Here is a 14,044-nt window from a genome sequence, read left to right as displayed (position 1 = left end):
TTTTTCTTCTATTTTCTGAAAGATGTTTTGGAGAATTGGTCTGATTTATTTCTTAAATGTTTAATAGAATTTACCTGTGAGCCCATGTTCGCCTGGTGCTTTCTGATTCAGAAGGTTATCGACTATTGATTCACTTTCTTTAACAGATATAGGCCCATTCAGGTCACCTATTTCTCTTTCTGCAATGTCTCATCTGCTTTTAATCCCACTCAGTATGTTTTTCATGTTTCATTTTAGTTTTCATATCTTGAAGTTAGAATTGCATCTTTTTAAAGTATATTCTATGCCTCTATTTAACTTGTTGAACATATGGCTTGAAGTTATAATGACTGTTTAAATGTCCTTATCTAGTAGCTTTGTTTATATGCTTATTATTTTCTCCTTTAGATACCTATTCACATAAATTAATTTGTAATTGGGTAGAAGTATTAGTTCAAATTATAGCAATAATGGCAAAATTTTTACATCTTCTGAAGAAACATGTGTCTGTCCAAAGGTTTGGGACCATTGTTTGGGATCATTAATGTACAACTCGTCAGTGTTAACAGGTAACTTCAGACGTTTCTGTATTTTCTGTCCATAGGCCATGTGTAACCAAACACATACATATTAATCTGTAGGCAGAGCTGTGACGTTCAAAGGGGTCTGAGTCCACTTATCAGTCTCAGGGGTAAAGCATATTTTTTGGGATTATGTTGGAATTATTTTCCTGAAATTAACTATGGTGACTTTGTTAAGAAAACAATGACAAACTTGATTTTGATGTCATCTATAAAGTTTTTTAGGACAGACAGTGTTTTTCAATACTCATGTACCATAATTCTCCTTCTAAATTATTATTTTTTTTTATAAATTTATTTATTTATTTATTGGCTGCGTTGGGTCTTCATTGCTGCACACGGGCTTTCTCTAGTTGCTTAGAGTGGGGGCTACTCTTCATTGTGGTGCACGGGTTCCTCATTGTAGTGGCTTCTCTTGTTACTGAGCATGGGCTCTAGGCACGTGGGCCTCAACAGTTGCAGCACATGGGCTTAATAGTTGTGACTCACAGGCTCTAGAGCACAGGCCCAATAATTGTGGCACATGGGCTTAGTTGCTCTGTGGCATGTGGGATCTTCCCAGAGCAGGGCTCAAACCCATGTCCCCTGAATTGGCAGGCGGATTCTTAACCACTGCGCCACCTAGGAAGTCCCATCCTTCTAAATTCTTGACAGTTTAGATTGAGAATAAGTTTTCAATGAAGTGACATTGTAGGCAACAATAAAAAAAAAAAAAAAGACATTCACTTAATTGCTGTTTTCACCACAGTTTCTACTTCCTGTTGAAGAACTTAGTTTGGAATAGTTCGCCCATGATTAGAAGAAATATTAAAGTAAAACTGTCAGCTCTCAGTGTGAACTCTCCCCTCACAGCCTCCCCGCTCCTGAGCCTCCTCCTGGACCAGCGGAGTCAGCAGCTGGTCACTGGCTGTGCGGATGGCCAGGTGAGAGCCCCAGGGTAACTCCAGTTTTCAGACATTATCACGACTAAGTGAGCGTGTGCGGAAAGGTCTCCGTTTCATGCGTGCTGTGTGTCCTTTGCTGAGGCCCTACCTCTGGCACCTGGCGGGGGGGGGGGGGGTTTTCTTACCGACTGGCCTTGCCTGCAGAGATGCTTGGTCCTCTGTAAAAGCCTGTACAACCATTAGTGTCAGCTTTATATATTTTAAGAAATTTTAAGATATTCGGTCTTTTTTAAAGTTTAGTTTTTAGGTGAGCAATTGAGGTTTACTTCACAAAGTGTGGATACTGTTCTTTTTTTACAAAAGTGGCTGTTGATGTAATTTGGAAAAGACATTGTATTAGGATGTAACCCAGGTCCTCTTGTGTGTCTGCTTTGCTTTGCCACTGAGCTCTTCTGATGCTTTTGTCCCCAGACGTGGGGGTCTCCCCTGGAAGCAGGTCACCATGACACCAGCAGGGGTCCTACAATTAACCTAGTGCTGACAGTGTTTACCCGGAGATGGTTAAGGGCTCAGTCCCGCACGACTGCCCCCCTTCAGATGCGGGTCCCCACGTCACCCACAACTGCCCTCTGATGGGGCTGTGAATCGGAGGTTCCCATGACCCCTTCCTTCCTCAGTTTGATGAACACAGATGAGCAGCCAGAGGAAGATCTATACAGAGCAAGGTCTGTGAGGGTCCTCAGCGCAGAAGCTTCTGTTCCTGTGGACTTGAGGGGTATCGCCCACCCCCCCAGGGAGGATGTTTTCACCCACCTGGACCTCCCTGAACCTGTACCTTAGGGATTGTTAGGGAGGCTCACTGCTTAGGCAGGGTTGATCCCATCCTCAGTGGTGGGTGATTGAAATCCATCTCCAGACCCCCACCCCTCCCCAGAGGTCAGGGGTGGTTCCCCTGGCAACCAGCCCCCATCCTTAGGTGACCTGAGGGCTTTACAAAAGTCACCTCATTAACATAGCAAGCGACACCGTGGTCACTCTTATCAGGAGATTCCTGTGCCAGGACGAGGTCCAAGACCGAATATCTGTTTTTTTATGTTACTGTATCAGGGAAATATTTTTGGAAACTGAGATAATTGTTTCCTTTTTGACAAAGTTGACCGCTATTACCCATGTTGAGCTGTTGCCCTGGGATGTGTTGGTTGTGTCCATGGTGCTATGTTTGGAGAGGCTGGGCATGCAGCCCTGGGGACAGGAGCACACCTGCTTGGTCCAGTGTTTTGCAGAAAGTGGGTGACCTCTGGGTTGGGTCTGCACCTCAAGTCAGCACTGCCCCCTGATGTGCTGTTAGGAAGATGCCTCCCAGGTTGGGGGATGAGGGAGGGAAGGATTGGAGGCCAGAGAAGAGCAGCCCGGGGGTCTCCCAAGAGCCGTCTCTCATTTTGTTGGCCCCCTGCTCACTCTTCTCCTTGGCTTCCTGCTTTTCATTGGACCGTCTGGTGAGAGTCCCATGTCTACACGTGTCCTTGCATGTCTAGACATGGTTTGCTTTTCCAGGTTTGGATCTTCAGTTTGGCTGAAGGACACCATTATCGCTGTGTGACGCATGTTGACCTGAGGAAAGAGAGAGAGAGTTTCTCCAGCAGGAGGGTCAAGTCCAAGCTATGATGCCAGCCGGGTGATGCCCGCAGACCCTCCCAGGGGACTTGGGACGGCAGCCCCCTGCTCGGGGGTGGGGGTGGGGTGCCGAAGCCAGGGTCCTGGCACCAGGCAGGTCTTGTGGAAGCAGATGGGGTGGGCCGGCGGGTGGAGGCTTGTCTTGGTGAAGAGGGTGCCCGTTCCCCCAGGGCAGCAGCAGGGGGGCCCAGGGGCTTGTGACTTTTCAGCTGAGTCCATTTGGCTGGCCCAGCCCCCATCCCCCCGCTGGTCACCCCTCCCTCCCCCCACCCCCACACCTGTCCCCGTCGCCAGGTGTGCTAATACCTGCCTCTCTGCCCCAGAAGGAGCTGACACTGCCAGAATTAGTGTATTTTACTGTTTAATCTGGATACGGACTCTCTTTCATAGGCAAATGCATCCCTTTATTTTCTTGTTAGAACACATGTGTCGCTGCTGTGCTCCCCTTCAAGTTTATCATGATTGGTGTTCTTGCTTTTAGTTTGTGATATATACATATAAATATATATGTATATATACTGTGTATATATTTTTTGGTAAACAACCTTAAGGTGTTTCTTTTTAAAGTAGGTCAGAAATTGCCTTTATCCATTAGATCTGTTTTTTCCTAATGTGTTTGCCTTGGCTTTCATTATCTCTTGTGTAAATACCCGTTTATTATGAAGTAAACCTGCAGCCCACTTTAGGAATTCACAGTTAACCTCTAAGCAGACCATTTCCTCCTCACCCCCTTTCTGTGGCTCTCTCCTTGAGACCCTGTCCCTCTCCCTGCAGGCCTCATGACGTAGGGTAACGTTTCTCTCTCGCCTTTACAACGTGTAAGCCTGAGGGTTTTTCTGGATTCACGATGTGAGTTATTCCAGCAACATGCATCTTCCACAACATCCCACTGGGTCAACGGTTAGCCTTGACCTTGACGAATCAGTTTAATGTCGCATCTCAGATTGTCAGTACTCTGTCCCTAGAAGACAGTCAGCCATCCTCCATGAAGGCACCAGACACAGGAGAAGAGGTTGAGGTGACACTTCCTGTCCTGAACCTGGTGCCCTGTGACTGTGGACTGTAAGTACCGTGAACTCTGCCACGGCCATGTGGAGAAAGCTCCTAAATTAGGTTTGTGTTTTCTAGAATGACTGAAATAAAACCAAATTATCTTCATCTGTTTGAGTGATAACCCTAAGTGTTCTTACGATTGCATATTTTAAGTCTTAGGGTTGATAATCTTGGCCAATTGTTTTTGTCTAATTAAAAAAATGAGATTATTTTTAACTTTCTTCACCCAAATCTGGGTGGATCTTGACTTCTATAATAGGGCAAGGGGTAACGTCAGCATAACTCATTCTAAACTTACCCCATCTGTGCTTTATATCATACTTTTAGACTCCATCCCAAGTGAGTTTTATTTATCTTTGTGTGATAGAAATGTTTTAAATATAAGGAAGCCGCTGTTTAACTCTGATTAAATGAATATGTCATGATTTCATTCCCCTCGGCTCCGCACAGAGTATGGAGCACTCTGGAGATGACTAAAGACCAGCCTCTGGTCCTGCTGGGGTGGGAGAACTGAGGCGGCTGCTGGTGCGGCTGCAGCTCTGCTGTGCTTGCCTGGCAGGCAGCCGTGTCTCTGCACAGGTGCCCCTGCCTGGTCTGGAATAGCGCCTGGCCCGAACTTGAGCTGACTAGAGGGTCTGAGGCCTTGGGTCCCCACCGTTCCTCAGGGAGCAGTGCTCCCACTTCTGCTCAGACTCACTTGGTCTCCCTGTGGCTGTGTTGGAGGCTGAGGACCTGAGAACAGGGGGCTGTTGGAGGCCAGGTGGCCAAGGCTGCTGTTTGGCTTTGTGCACAGGTGCACGTGGGACACAGGTGCCCTTGGAGGCCTCTGTGAGTCCAGGTCTGATGAAACCAGAGGGGGCTGATCACTGAGATCACAGCCTGCGTCTGGTTTATAAATTGAAAAACAAAGAAGAAACGGCAGGTCTGTGCTTTCCTTGGTGTAAATGCTGCTGTCCGTCAGTTTCCGCCTTTGCCAACTTTGCCTGGCACGGTGTTTGTTGCAGCCGTCACACAGGCCCGGAGCCCTCGGGCAGAGACGCCCACCTGTGCCGGGTTTCGTGAAGGCCACAGGTGCCAACCTCTTGTGACCTCAGAAGAGAGAAAAACTTCAGGTCAGAATTGAGTTAGGCCAGCCCTGTGGCCCTTCGAGCTCCATCTTCCCTGGCCTGTCGGACATGCTGGGGGGCTATAAGTGATGGGACCCTCAGGTCCCCAGGTCATGCATCACCTGCTCCCTCCTGGGGAACCAGCGCAGTGCACGGAGCTGAGGAAGAAGATAAGGACACTTTTTTCTCTCTCTCTCTTTTTTTTTTTTTTTTTTTTTCGGTCTTACTTCTGAGAATGCCCACTGCCTGTGGATTGGAAGCTCAGCTGGTTTATTCATATTTAACTTGGCAAACTTTGAATTGGAGGCCGTTTTACATTACAAGGGTGAGACCTCCGTTCTAAGAATCTTTCTTTGTCTGACCTTTGGGGAGGGGGGTCATGGTGGGGGGCCCTCATTTGAATGTGAGGAGGAGATGCTTTGGTGCCTAGAGGCAACCTCTCTAACCAGACTCGTGGGTCACCTCTGCATTAGCCTGGCCTCTCCTGGCATCCCCAGTCCCGCCAGCAGCCCTGGCCCTGCCTCCTTGCCCTCTGTCTCCCATGTGTATAGCCCACCACCGGCCCCCCCACGCCCTCACTGGGCTTGGCCAAGGCCACGTTGGGGACTCTGAAGTTGGCTCTGTCCCTGCTCCTCTTGCAACCTTGGCCTGGCACCTGGGCACTCTCACACCTCTCGGGCTGAGCAACGGTCTGCTCTCCTCGCCCCTCCTGGTGTCCACAGGCTTTCAGGCTTGGCCCCCACTGTCCACTGAGCTGCGGGGATGACCGACTCCTGCCTGCCTCCCTGGCCCCCCGTGTGTGCACTGCAGCCAAGGCCACTCCTGAGCCGGCTACCTGCTCTGCGCCCCCGAGGGCTGCGCTTCCCCCTCCTGGGTAGTCACTCCCCCCTTGTCATCTGTCCACTCACGTGACTGTCCTGAACACTCCAAACCTCTGCTGGTCTCAGGGCCCACGCCTGCTCCTCCCTCCCTCCTGGTGGCCTGTCTTAAGATCCAGCTGGAGGCCCCCTAGACCCAGCTCTGTGTCCTCGCAGGGATGCTGCCCTTCCCACCACCTGCACAGCCACGTTTGTGTTCCATCTGCAGCTGTGCCAGGTCAGCGCTCCACAGGCTGGGCATGAGCTGCGGTGCCTATCCACTCTGTCCTAGTGTCCTAATGTCCTCGCGTCCCAGTCCTCGGCCCAGCCTGTGTGCAGCAGGTGCTCAGGGAGCCAGCAGGAGCACCTTGTGGCTGCTCTCACCCTGACGTGTTGCTTGTTTCTCTCCTGGCTGGAGATGAAGATTTCAGGAGCCTCAGCATCTGAGTTGTGGGCTCGTGTGCCCTGTTGAGCAGCAGCCATGGTTGCAGGGTCAGTGGTGACCCTTCGCTGTGCGTGGACGTGGCACCACCCACCCCTCTGCACCGGGGCAGCTGCTGCTTGCCGAGAGTGCGTATTAACGTTCAGGGGCTCACGCGGCTCTCTCTGCAGGCGGTATGACTGCTGGTACAGCTACAGCCACGTCCACAGTCAAGTCTATAGTTAACTCTGTCACCCCCGTCCGTGCAGGCCCTCTGCTTGCTCACGTCCATGTTCGGAAATAAGGTTGCCCTGGTGGAGGTGGACCCGGCTGCCCTGGGGAGGGCCCAGCAGCGCCCGCATGCGCGGGCAGAGCTCTGTCAGTGCTACCTTGGTGCGCCCTTCCAGGAGGGATGTGCACGTGCGGGTGTACCACCGGGAGGATTTAGATTCTTGTTACCGCAAGAAGTAGAAGTGAAGTTTAGTAAACTCCAACTATACCAGCCCTGTTTAAAGAGCCATGGCTCCTATCTTGTTCAAAACTAAATGGCTTGTGGTTTATTTTCATGTGAAACGTTGTTTCAGGATAGAATGTAGACTTTACAGCAGCATTTTTATTAAAAATATAAATTCATTTTTAGCAGGATAAGAGTAAGCTTGATGGTTTACCTCTTTTCCAAATACTGCACGTCCATATCTGCTTAATTGGTTGTTCGAAACCGTCTTTAAGATGCATGTTTCCTTGAGACACTCCGTCATGTGTTTGCTCTCATAGACCAGTTTTATTTTGTTTGTTTGCTTGTTTGTGTCTATGTGTGAAGTAGAAAAGGAGAGCTTTATTGCTTTGCCAGGCAAAGGGAGACACACCAGGCTTCTACCTCAGAAAAACTGCGTCTCCACCCCAGAGGACTGGTGCAGGGTTTTACAACAGTGGTTCAGAGGCGGGGTCTCTGACAAAATGAGGGTGTGAGCAGGGCTTGCACTGCCTTAATCTCATCTCAGGTGGTCAGTCTGTTAATCTTGATGAGCTTCTCTGGTCCCTCGAATCTTGCCATCACCAGTTTTGTTTTTATTTTAGCTCCTGTGTCTTATTGACTTCTCCACTGTCTCTTGGACTTGTTAAGGAAGAAAGTACTAAGCTGGCTACTCAGAAACACTCTGGTTGGTGTAACGTTGCCTGAAATACAGCGTGCAGGCAGCTCCTTGTCCCAGTTACCTTTGTTTAGCTTCGCTCTGTCGTTTTGTGAATTCATGTTCGTCGAAGTGAAAATTCAGTGTTTTCTTCTTCCTTGGCTCTTTCCTTTCTCTGCCTCTCACGTGTTTTCACACGGGGTTTGTGGTGGGGAATGTGCGGATGTGTCTCCTCCTGAGTGGGGTGTAATTCATAGGAACTCAAAGCATGGAAATGCTGGCAGTGGTTCTCAGGTGGCCGGCACAGAGTGGACTCTCAGGGATTATGTATCGTGAGAAGAGTTTGCTCTTGTTTCTCTTTGCTGAAGACTTTTACATTCAAAGCAAATCTCAGACATAATGCTGCTTTCCTTCTGCACCTGCGTAAGCATGTCTAAAGCACACCCAGGTTTCCTTCCCAGCCGCGGGCCAGCCTGTCAACACCAGCAGGGATTCTTTGCTGTCAGGTATTAGCCAGGCTGGAGTAAGTTATTCGTGTCTCAGAAATGTTTTCTCACTGTTTCATTCTGAGCAGCATCCAGACAAATCTACATGTTGCTTTTTACACAAGCAGGAATTTTACAATTAACTTCAATTTTAAGATGGTAGATTTCATTCTATTCCACTTCTTTTTGTTGTAGGAATCATTGATAATGACTTCTTTTATTTCCTTCAGTAACCAACCCAAAGTCATAATCAGTGATCAGTCTTGTTAAGTCTCTTCTCATCCTAGTTAAGACGAGTGAAGGCCAGATCCCTCCCTCCCCCCCAGGATGAGGTGTTGCCTTGCCATTAAAATGCCCTGATATAATGATGTCTTAGTGGCTTGTCTTTCTGGTTATTGTATTGTGATAAGCAAAAGCATAAAAGAGAAATTTGAATTGGTTTAAGATAATTGCATCCCTGTTTGTAGAGGACTTGTACCTGTCACTGGTTTCATAGAATGACTTGCTCCACGCTGCTGGTTTTTAGGGTCCTGTGGACAGAATTCCACAGTTCCATGTGGCCTGTTTCATCTCAACATGAGCAGCTGTTTCCATGTGACGCCCCTGCGGCCAGCACTGCGGGAAGGGGCTGACGTTTTAGTCCTTGAGTATTTGAAATACACAGTATTAAACACACCGCAATCCAGTATCACTTAAGGAAGGAGACACGTTGTGCTGTTTTCGTGTGCTTTTATCGGCCTTGATTCACCCTTTCTGCTGGTGTTGTTGGTTTGGCATCAGGTGTGAAACCTCTCCAATCCGTAGGTTGTCAGCTCATTCCACGTGTGTAAACTTGGCTGTTTCTAAGGAACTGTGTTCTTGTCCATAATGAAATGGCAGTGTTAAACATTTGCTTCTTCTCTAAACACGTGTTTGCAGCTGCTCGGAGTGCTGTAAAGGACCACCTGCTGGTTTTCCACAGTAAAGTCCAGTCGTCGGGCTACACGGCTGCCGCGAGGTGAGTGGACTGGCCCAGGAGCAGGCCAGGGCCTCCAGGTGCAGGTGCGGGTGTGGATGGGGGTGGGTGCAGGGACCCCAGCACGTCGCCATCACAGAAGTGGAGGCAGTGAGCATTTATTGAGTGCTTGCAAGCACTCACTGCGGCCCCCCCTCTCCTGTGCTCCCCCTGGCCCATTGGAGCAGCCCGGCCCCCACCCCTCCTGCTCAGGGCTGTGTGCTGGCCCTGCCCTGCCCTCCCCGATGTGCTTCCATGAGGCTCACGCAGGTGGTGCCCGCAGGGCGACCAGTCTCTGCTCCCGGGGTCCAGGCCTTCGTCCCTGGTTGCTCTTTATAAAATTTTACATCCTCTGCCCCTCCCCTGCCATGCTTTCCCACAGCCCTGTCCTGTTTTTCTCTTTGGCCCAACCACTGGCTGGCGTTGTTTCACTTGTTGTCTGTTATATAAACCTCTGGACCTGGGACAGCACCTGGTGCCTTGGACCCTCTGACAAGGCCCTTGAGGATGGGTGAATGGATGAATCAGTGGGGGGTGGAGGTGGATGGATGGATCAGTGGGGGGTGGGGTGGATGGATGAGTTGGGGGGGTGGATGGCTGGACGGATAGATGATCGGTGGGGGTGGATGGATGGATGGATCAGTGGGAGGTGGGGGTGGATGGATGGCTGGATCACTGGGGGTTGGGGTGGATGGATGAGTTGGGGGGGTGGATGGGTGGATGGATGGGTGGGTGGATAAGTGGGGGATCGGGGTGGATGGATGTACAGATGGTTGAAGAGATCAGTGGGGGGTGGGGTGGATGGATGGATGGATGGATGGATTCTGGATTCACGCTTCAGTAGAATTGCACTCTAGTCCATGCCCCGACCTGTGGGATGGCTCAGGGGTAGTGCCATCTGTTAAGTGTGGACTCCTAGGGTCCACTGTATTAAGTGAGTCTTGAGTGTGGGGTCCTGTGTGGGAGTCCAGGGGGAGGAGGAGCCAGGCCATGGACAGTCCCGAGCACCAACCCTGGGGTTTGAACTTTCTAGGAAGAGTACAGGGTGATGTTATAAGATTTTAAGTGAAGTCACTGGGCGACGACATGCAACACTGTGACACCTGGAGGCAGTGAGGACAGATGGGGAGGCGGTGAGGCCGACCTGGACTGTGCCCACCTCCTTGCCTGTGCACTTCCTCCTCCTCAGATGTGCCCGGTAGTCCCAGTCCAGTCTCCCTTGACCTCCCCTCCCCCACCATGGGTATCCTCATCCAGGTCCCTGTCAGCACATCGAGTGGGTCTTGCAGATCCTGTAGCAGATGCAGAGCCCCAGGGGCCACTCCCGCCTGCCTTGCTCCCACGGCTCTGGACGTGGTGTTGCCCTGCCTGCCTGGCTGCAGAATGATTATCTTAGGTTTTTTTTTCTAGGAACCAGCAATTTGTAGGTAAATAGCTCTGTATTATCCAGAATTTTAATACCCAAATACACTTTATGTCCTCAGTAGTGAAATAGCCAATGTAAATATAGAATTGGAGGAATAGCTATTAAAATTAAAGTGATTAAATATTCAGTTTATTACTAACTTGGATATAGGAAGCATTAATGTATTTATGTATATTTTTCATTGCAAAATATAGGTCTTTTAAACTTAGAACTTTTAATCTTTAAGAGTGACATAGAATTCTTCTTTCCACAGTGTAGCTGTGTTTTCACCAAAGACTAGTTTCAAGAATGATGGTAAAAGATCTTCAGAATGCAAGAACAATTACAGATGGTATGTAACCTAGTTTGTGCTTTCCAAGTAAATTTGAAATAATTTGGAGAGACTCTTTAAATACTTTAAATGAATTTTTTCCAACAGGTATAAGACCTTATAAGTATATATGTATACGTGTGTACATATATGTAGACACATAGAAGTATATATGTTATTTTTGTGTCTATATGTCCTTTTAATCAAATTTAATTCATAGTAAGCATTTTTCAGGCATGCTGCTGTTTTTTTTTAATTACCTTAACTATTCAGAAATATTAAATTTTTGTTTAAAATTTGGTTTTAGTAAGTATTGTAGGTGATGATTATTCTTACACACTTTTTAGGTAGTAATTGGACAGAAGATTTGATCCGTTCTAGTGCTTGATGCTGTTTGCAGTGGCCTGTGATGGGCTTGTGGATTTGGAAACGCTTCCTTTCATCCTCAGCCCTTGGCCCTGGGGCTGGCTCCACACCCGTCCCCGAGATTGTGGACAAGCCCTGAAGTTTCTGGGGCCCATTTCTCTAGACGGGAAGGTGTTTGGGGGCCTCCAAGGCCCTCCTGGTTCCACACTGCAAGGAGAGATTATGGGCTGTGGCACTTGAACCATTGTTCATCCCAACATGCGTCCTGGCCACACATGAACATCACTGGAGCACACAGCCTGGCTGCATGTGGTCATGTCTTCCTTCCACCTCCTCCTGCCACTTCCTGCTGCTCTGTGTCCACAGGTCGTAGCTGTCAAGCAGGTGCTGCTACCAGACGCCCTCACACCCTATCTAAGCCTCTCAAGTGGTCAGGTGTGAAATGCAGCCCCGCTGTTCTGCTGAACTCTGGTTTCTTGTGATTTTTGCCCTGAGGAGCCCCTCTCCAGAATTTTCTGGCTCTCGGGAGCCTGTAGAGGCAGCAGGTGGTTCCACACTTCCCAGTCCACCCTCCTCTTCATGGTGTTGCTCAGGGCAGTGGGATGAGACTGAGTTGGGTTCAGAAGCAAAGGAAAGCTTTATTCCTTGATCAAAGAATGTAAGGAGTGAGCTCAGCTCTCCCACAGGCCAAGGGCAGCCGCGCCCAGTGGCTCTGCACACAGGCAGGGGGCCATCTGGAATGGAGGTGTCCTGTGCAGGGCCTCTGCACACGGCCGCCTGTGTGGGCGAGGGGAGTGGGGCTGCTGCACACCACCCGCCTGCCTGGGTACCGGGGGTGGGGCCTCTGCACTGGGGCCTCTAGTCCGCTCTGTCAGGCGCGAGGCCTCCGCCCGGGTTCCCTGCAGGCAGGTGAGGCTGGGCTGAGCATAGAGGCGGAGGGGAGGCCTTGTCACCCAGCTTCCCTGTTACTTCTCCCGGGGACCCCAGTGGGCTTGGCAGTGGCTCCGCTGGTGGTGCTGGCGGGGAACCCTCTCCATGCCCCTGTCTGGGGTTCCTAGAGGAAGGCTCTGAAGCCCACCGTTTGTCATTGAAAGGGCGGCGCTGTCTGCAGTGAGACAGGCTTGTGGGCGTCTCACATGCTTTACTGAGGCAAATGCTGCCAGCAAATTTGTTTCTTAGAAACGTGCGGGTTTCAGAGCGACAGGCTTTCAGATGGAAGCTTCTTTCCTTTTTGTGCTCTCGGCTGTGCACCTGCTGTTTTCTAGTGTCTCTGAGCCTATGACATGGGGCCTGATGGGGGGGTGAGGTGCAGCTTGCAGCGAGGCGGGCAGGGCCAGTGGGGAGCCAGTGTCCCCCCGCCACCCTCCAGTCTCGGGCCACGGCCTGGGCACCACGCAGAGGCTGCCATGAGCAAGGGGCAGAACTTCCTGGAACAGCAGCTGCCCTTTGGGGAGCCTCACTCGTAGGTCCTGTTGCAGTGGCACCTGCCACCCTGCCGTTGCTGCATTTTTTGCACCGGTCTTTTATTCCCCCAACCTTTCCTTGAATTGTTTTAGAAAATGAGTGTGATTATTTTCATGGCAAATATAGGCCATTTGTAGATGATTTGAATGATTAGTATTATGATAGCCACTCACAAAGAGTATGAAACTGGAAAGTGAAACATGTTTTCTCTTTGTGTGAAGCTTCCCCTCCAAAGCATCTGTTTTCATGTCGGTTCATATTGAACATGAGAAATCCTTGATATTTTGTACTGTAAATATATGCATTTTTGGCATCTATTTTAAATGTAAGTCCATTTTAAAGAGTTATTTCATGGTTTTTTTTAAAGCAAGTATAGTTGATTTACAATATTGTTAGTTTCAGGATTTTAACGTAGTGATTCAATGTTGGTATAGATTATTCTCTATTTAAAGCAATTCCTAAATAATGGCTGTATTTCCTTGTGCTGTACAATATATCCTTGTTGCTTATCTATTTTATACATAGAAGTTTGTGTCCCTTAATTCATCCCCCTTTCTTGCCCCTCCCCTCTTCTCTCCCCACTGGTAACTACTAGTTTTTTCTCTCCATCTGTGAGTCTGCTTCTGTTTTTATATATATATATTACTTTGTTTTGTTTTTTAGATTCCTCATATAAGTGAGATCCTATAGTATTTGTCTTTCTCTGTCTGACTTATTTCACTAAGCATAATATCTAGGTCTATTCACATTGTGGCAAATGGCAGAATTTCATTCTTTTTTATTGTTAATATTCTATTGTGTATGTGTGTATGTATATATTATATACATACTTCTTAATCCAATCATCTGTTGATGGACACGGGTTGCTTCCATGTCTTGGCTAATTGTAAATACTGCTGCTATGAACATTGGGTTGCATGTATGTTTTCAAATTACTGTTTTCATTTTCTTCAGACAGATACCCAGCAGTGTAATTCCTGAATCACATGGTAGTTTTATTTTTAGTTTTTGAGGACCCTCCGTGCTGTTTTCTGCAGTGGCTGAACCACTGTGCATGAGGGTTCCTTTTTCTCCACATCCTTGCCAGCACTTGCTATTTGTTGTGTTTTAATGATGGCCATTCTGACTGGTGTGAGGTGGTATCTCATTGTGGTTTTGATTTGCATTTCCCTGATGATTAGAGATGTCGAGCATCTTTTCATGTGCCTGTTGGCCATCTGTATGTCTCCTTTGGAAAAATATCTATTCAGCTTTTCTGCCCCTTTTAAAATTGAGTTGTTTGGCTTCATTGATGCTGAATTGTATAAGCTGTAT

The 14,044-nt window shown here is 48.7% G+C and overlaps 1 protein-coding gene across 1 annotated transcript in view; it reads left to right on the top strand.

Moving 5' to 3' along the window:
* The first annotated feature begins 500 nt into the window (after positions 1 to 500).
* LOC130848798 (WD repeat-containing protein 27-like) overlaps positions 501 to 14,044 on the top strand; it is a 51,498-nt gene continuing 37,954 nt past the window's right edge. The window contains 8 exon segments of the mRNA XM_057727189.1: positions 501 to 548; positions 1,413 to 1,483; positions 2,999 to 3,119; positions 4,084 to 4,180; positions 6,963 to 7,022; positions 7,633 to 7,715; positions 9,089 to 9,167; positions 10,844 to 10,921. Coding sequence (XP_057583172.1) covers positions 524 to 548; positions 1,413 to 1,483; positions 2,999 to 3,119; positions 4,084 to 4,180; positions 6,963 to 7,022; positions 7,633 to 7,715; positions 9,089 to 9,167; positions 10,844 to 10,921 — 614 coding nt within the window. The 5' untranslated portion in view covers positions 501 to 523.

The sequence above is a fragment of the Hippopotamus amphibius genome, chromosome 3, assembly GCF_030028045.1.
Source record: "Hippopotamus amphibius kiboko isolate mHipAmp2 chromosome 3, mHipAmp2.hap2, whole genome shotgun sequence".
NCBI lineage: Eukaryota > Metazoa > Chordata > Mammalia > Artiodactyla > Hippopotamidae > Hippopotamus > Hippopotamus amphibius.
Note: the sequence above shows the minus strand (reverse complement) of the source record. Positions and strands in the feature narration are given on the sequence as shown.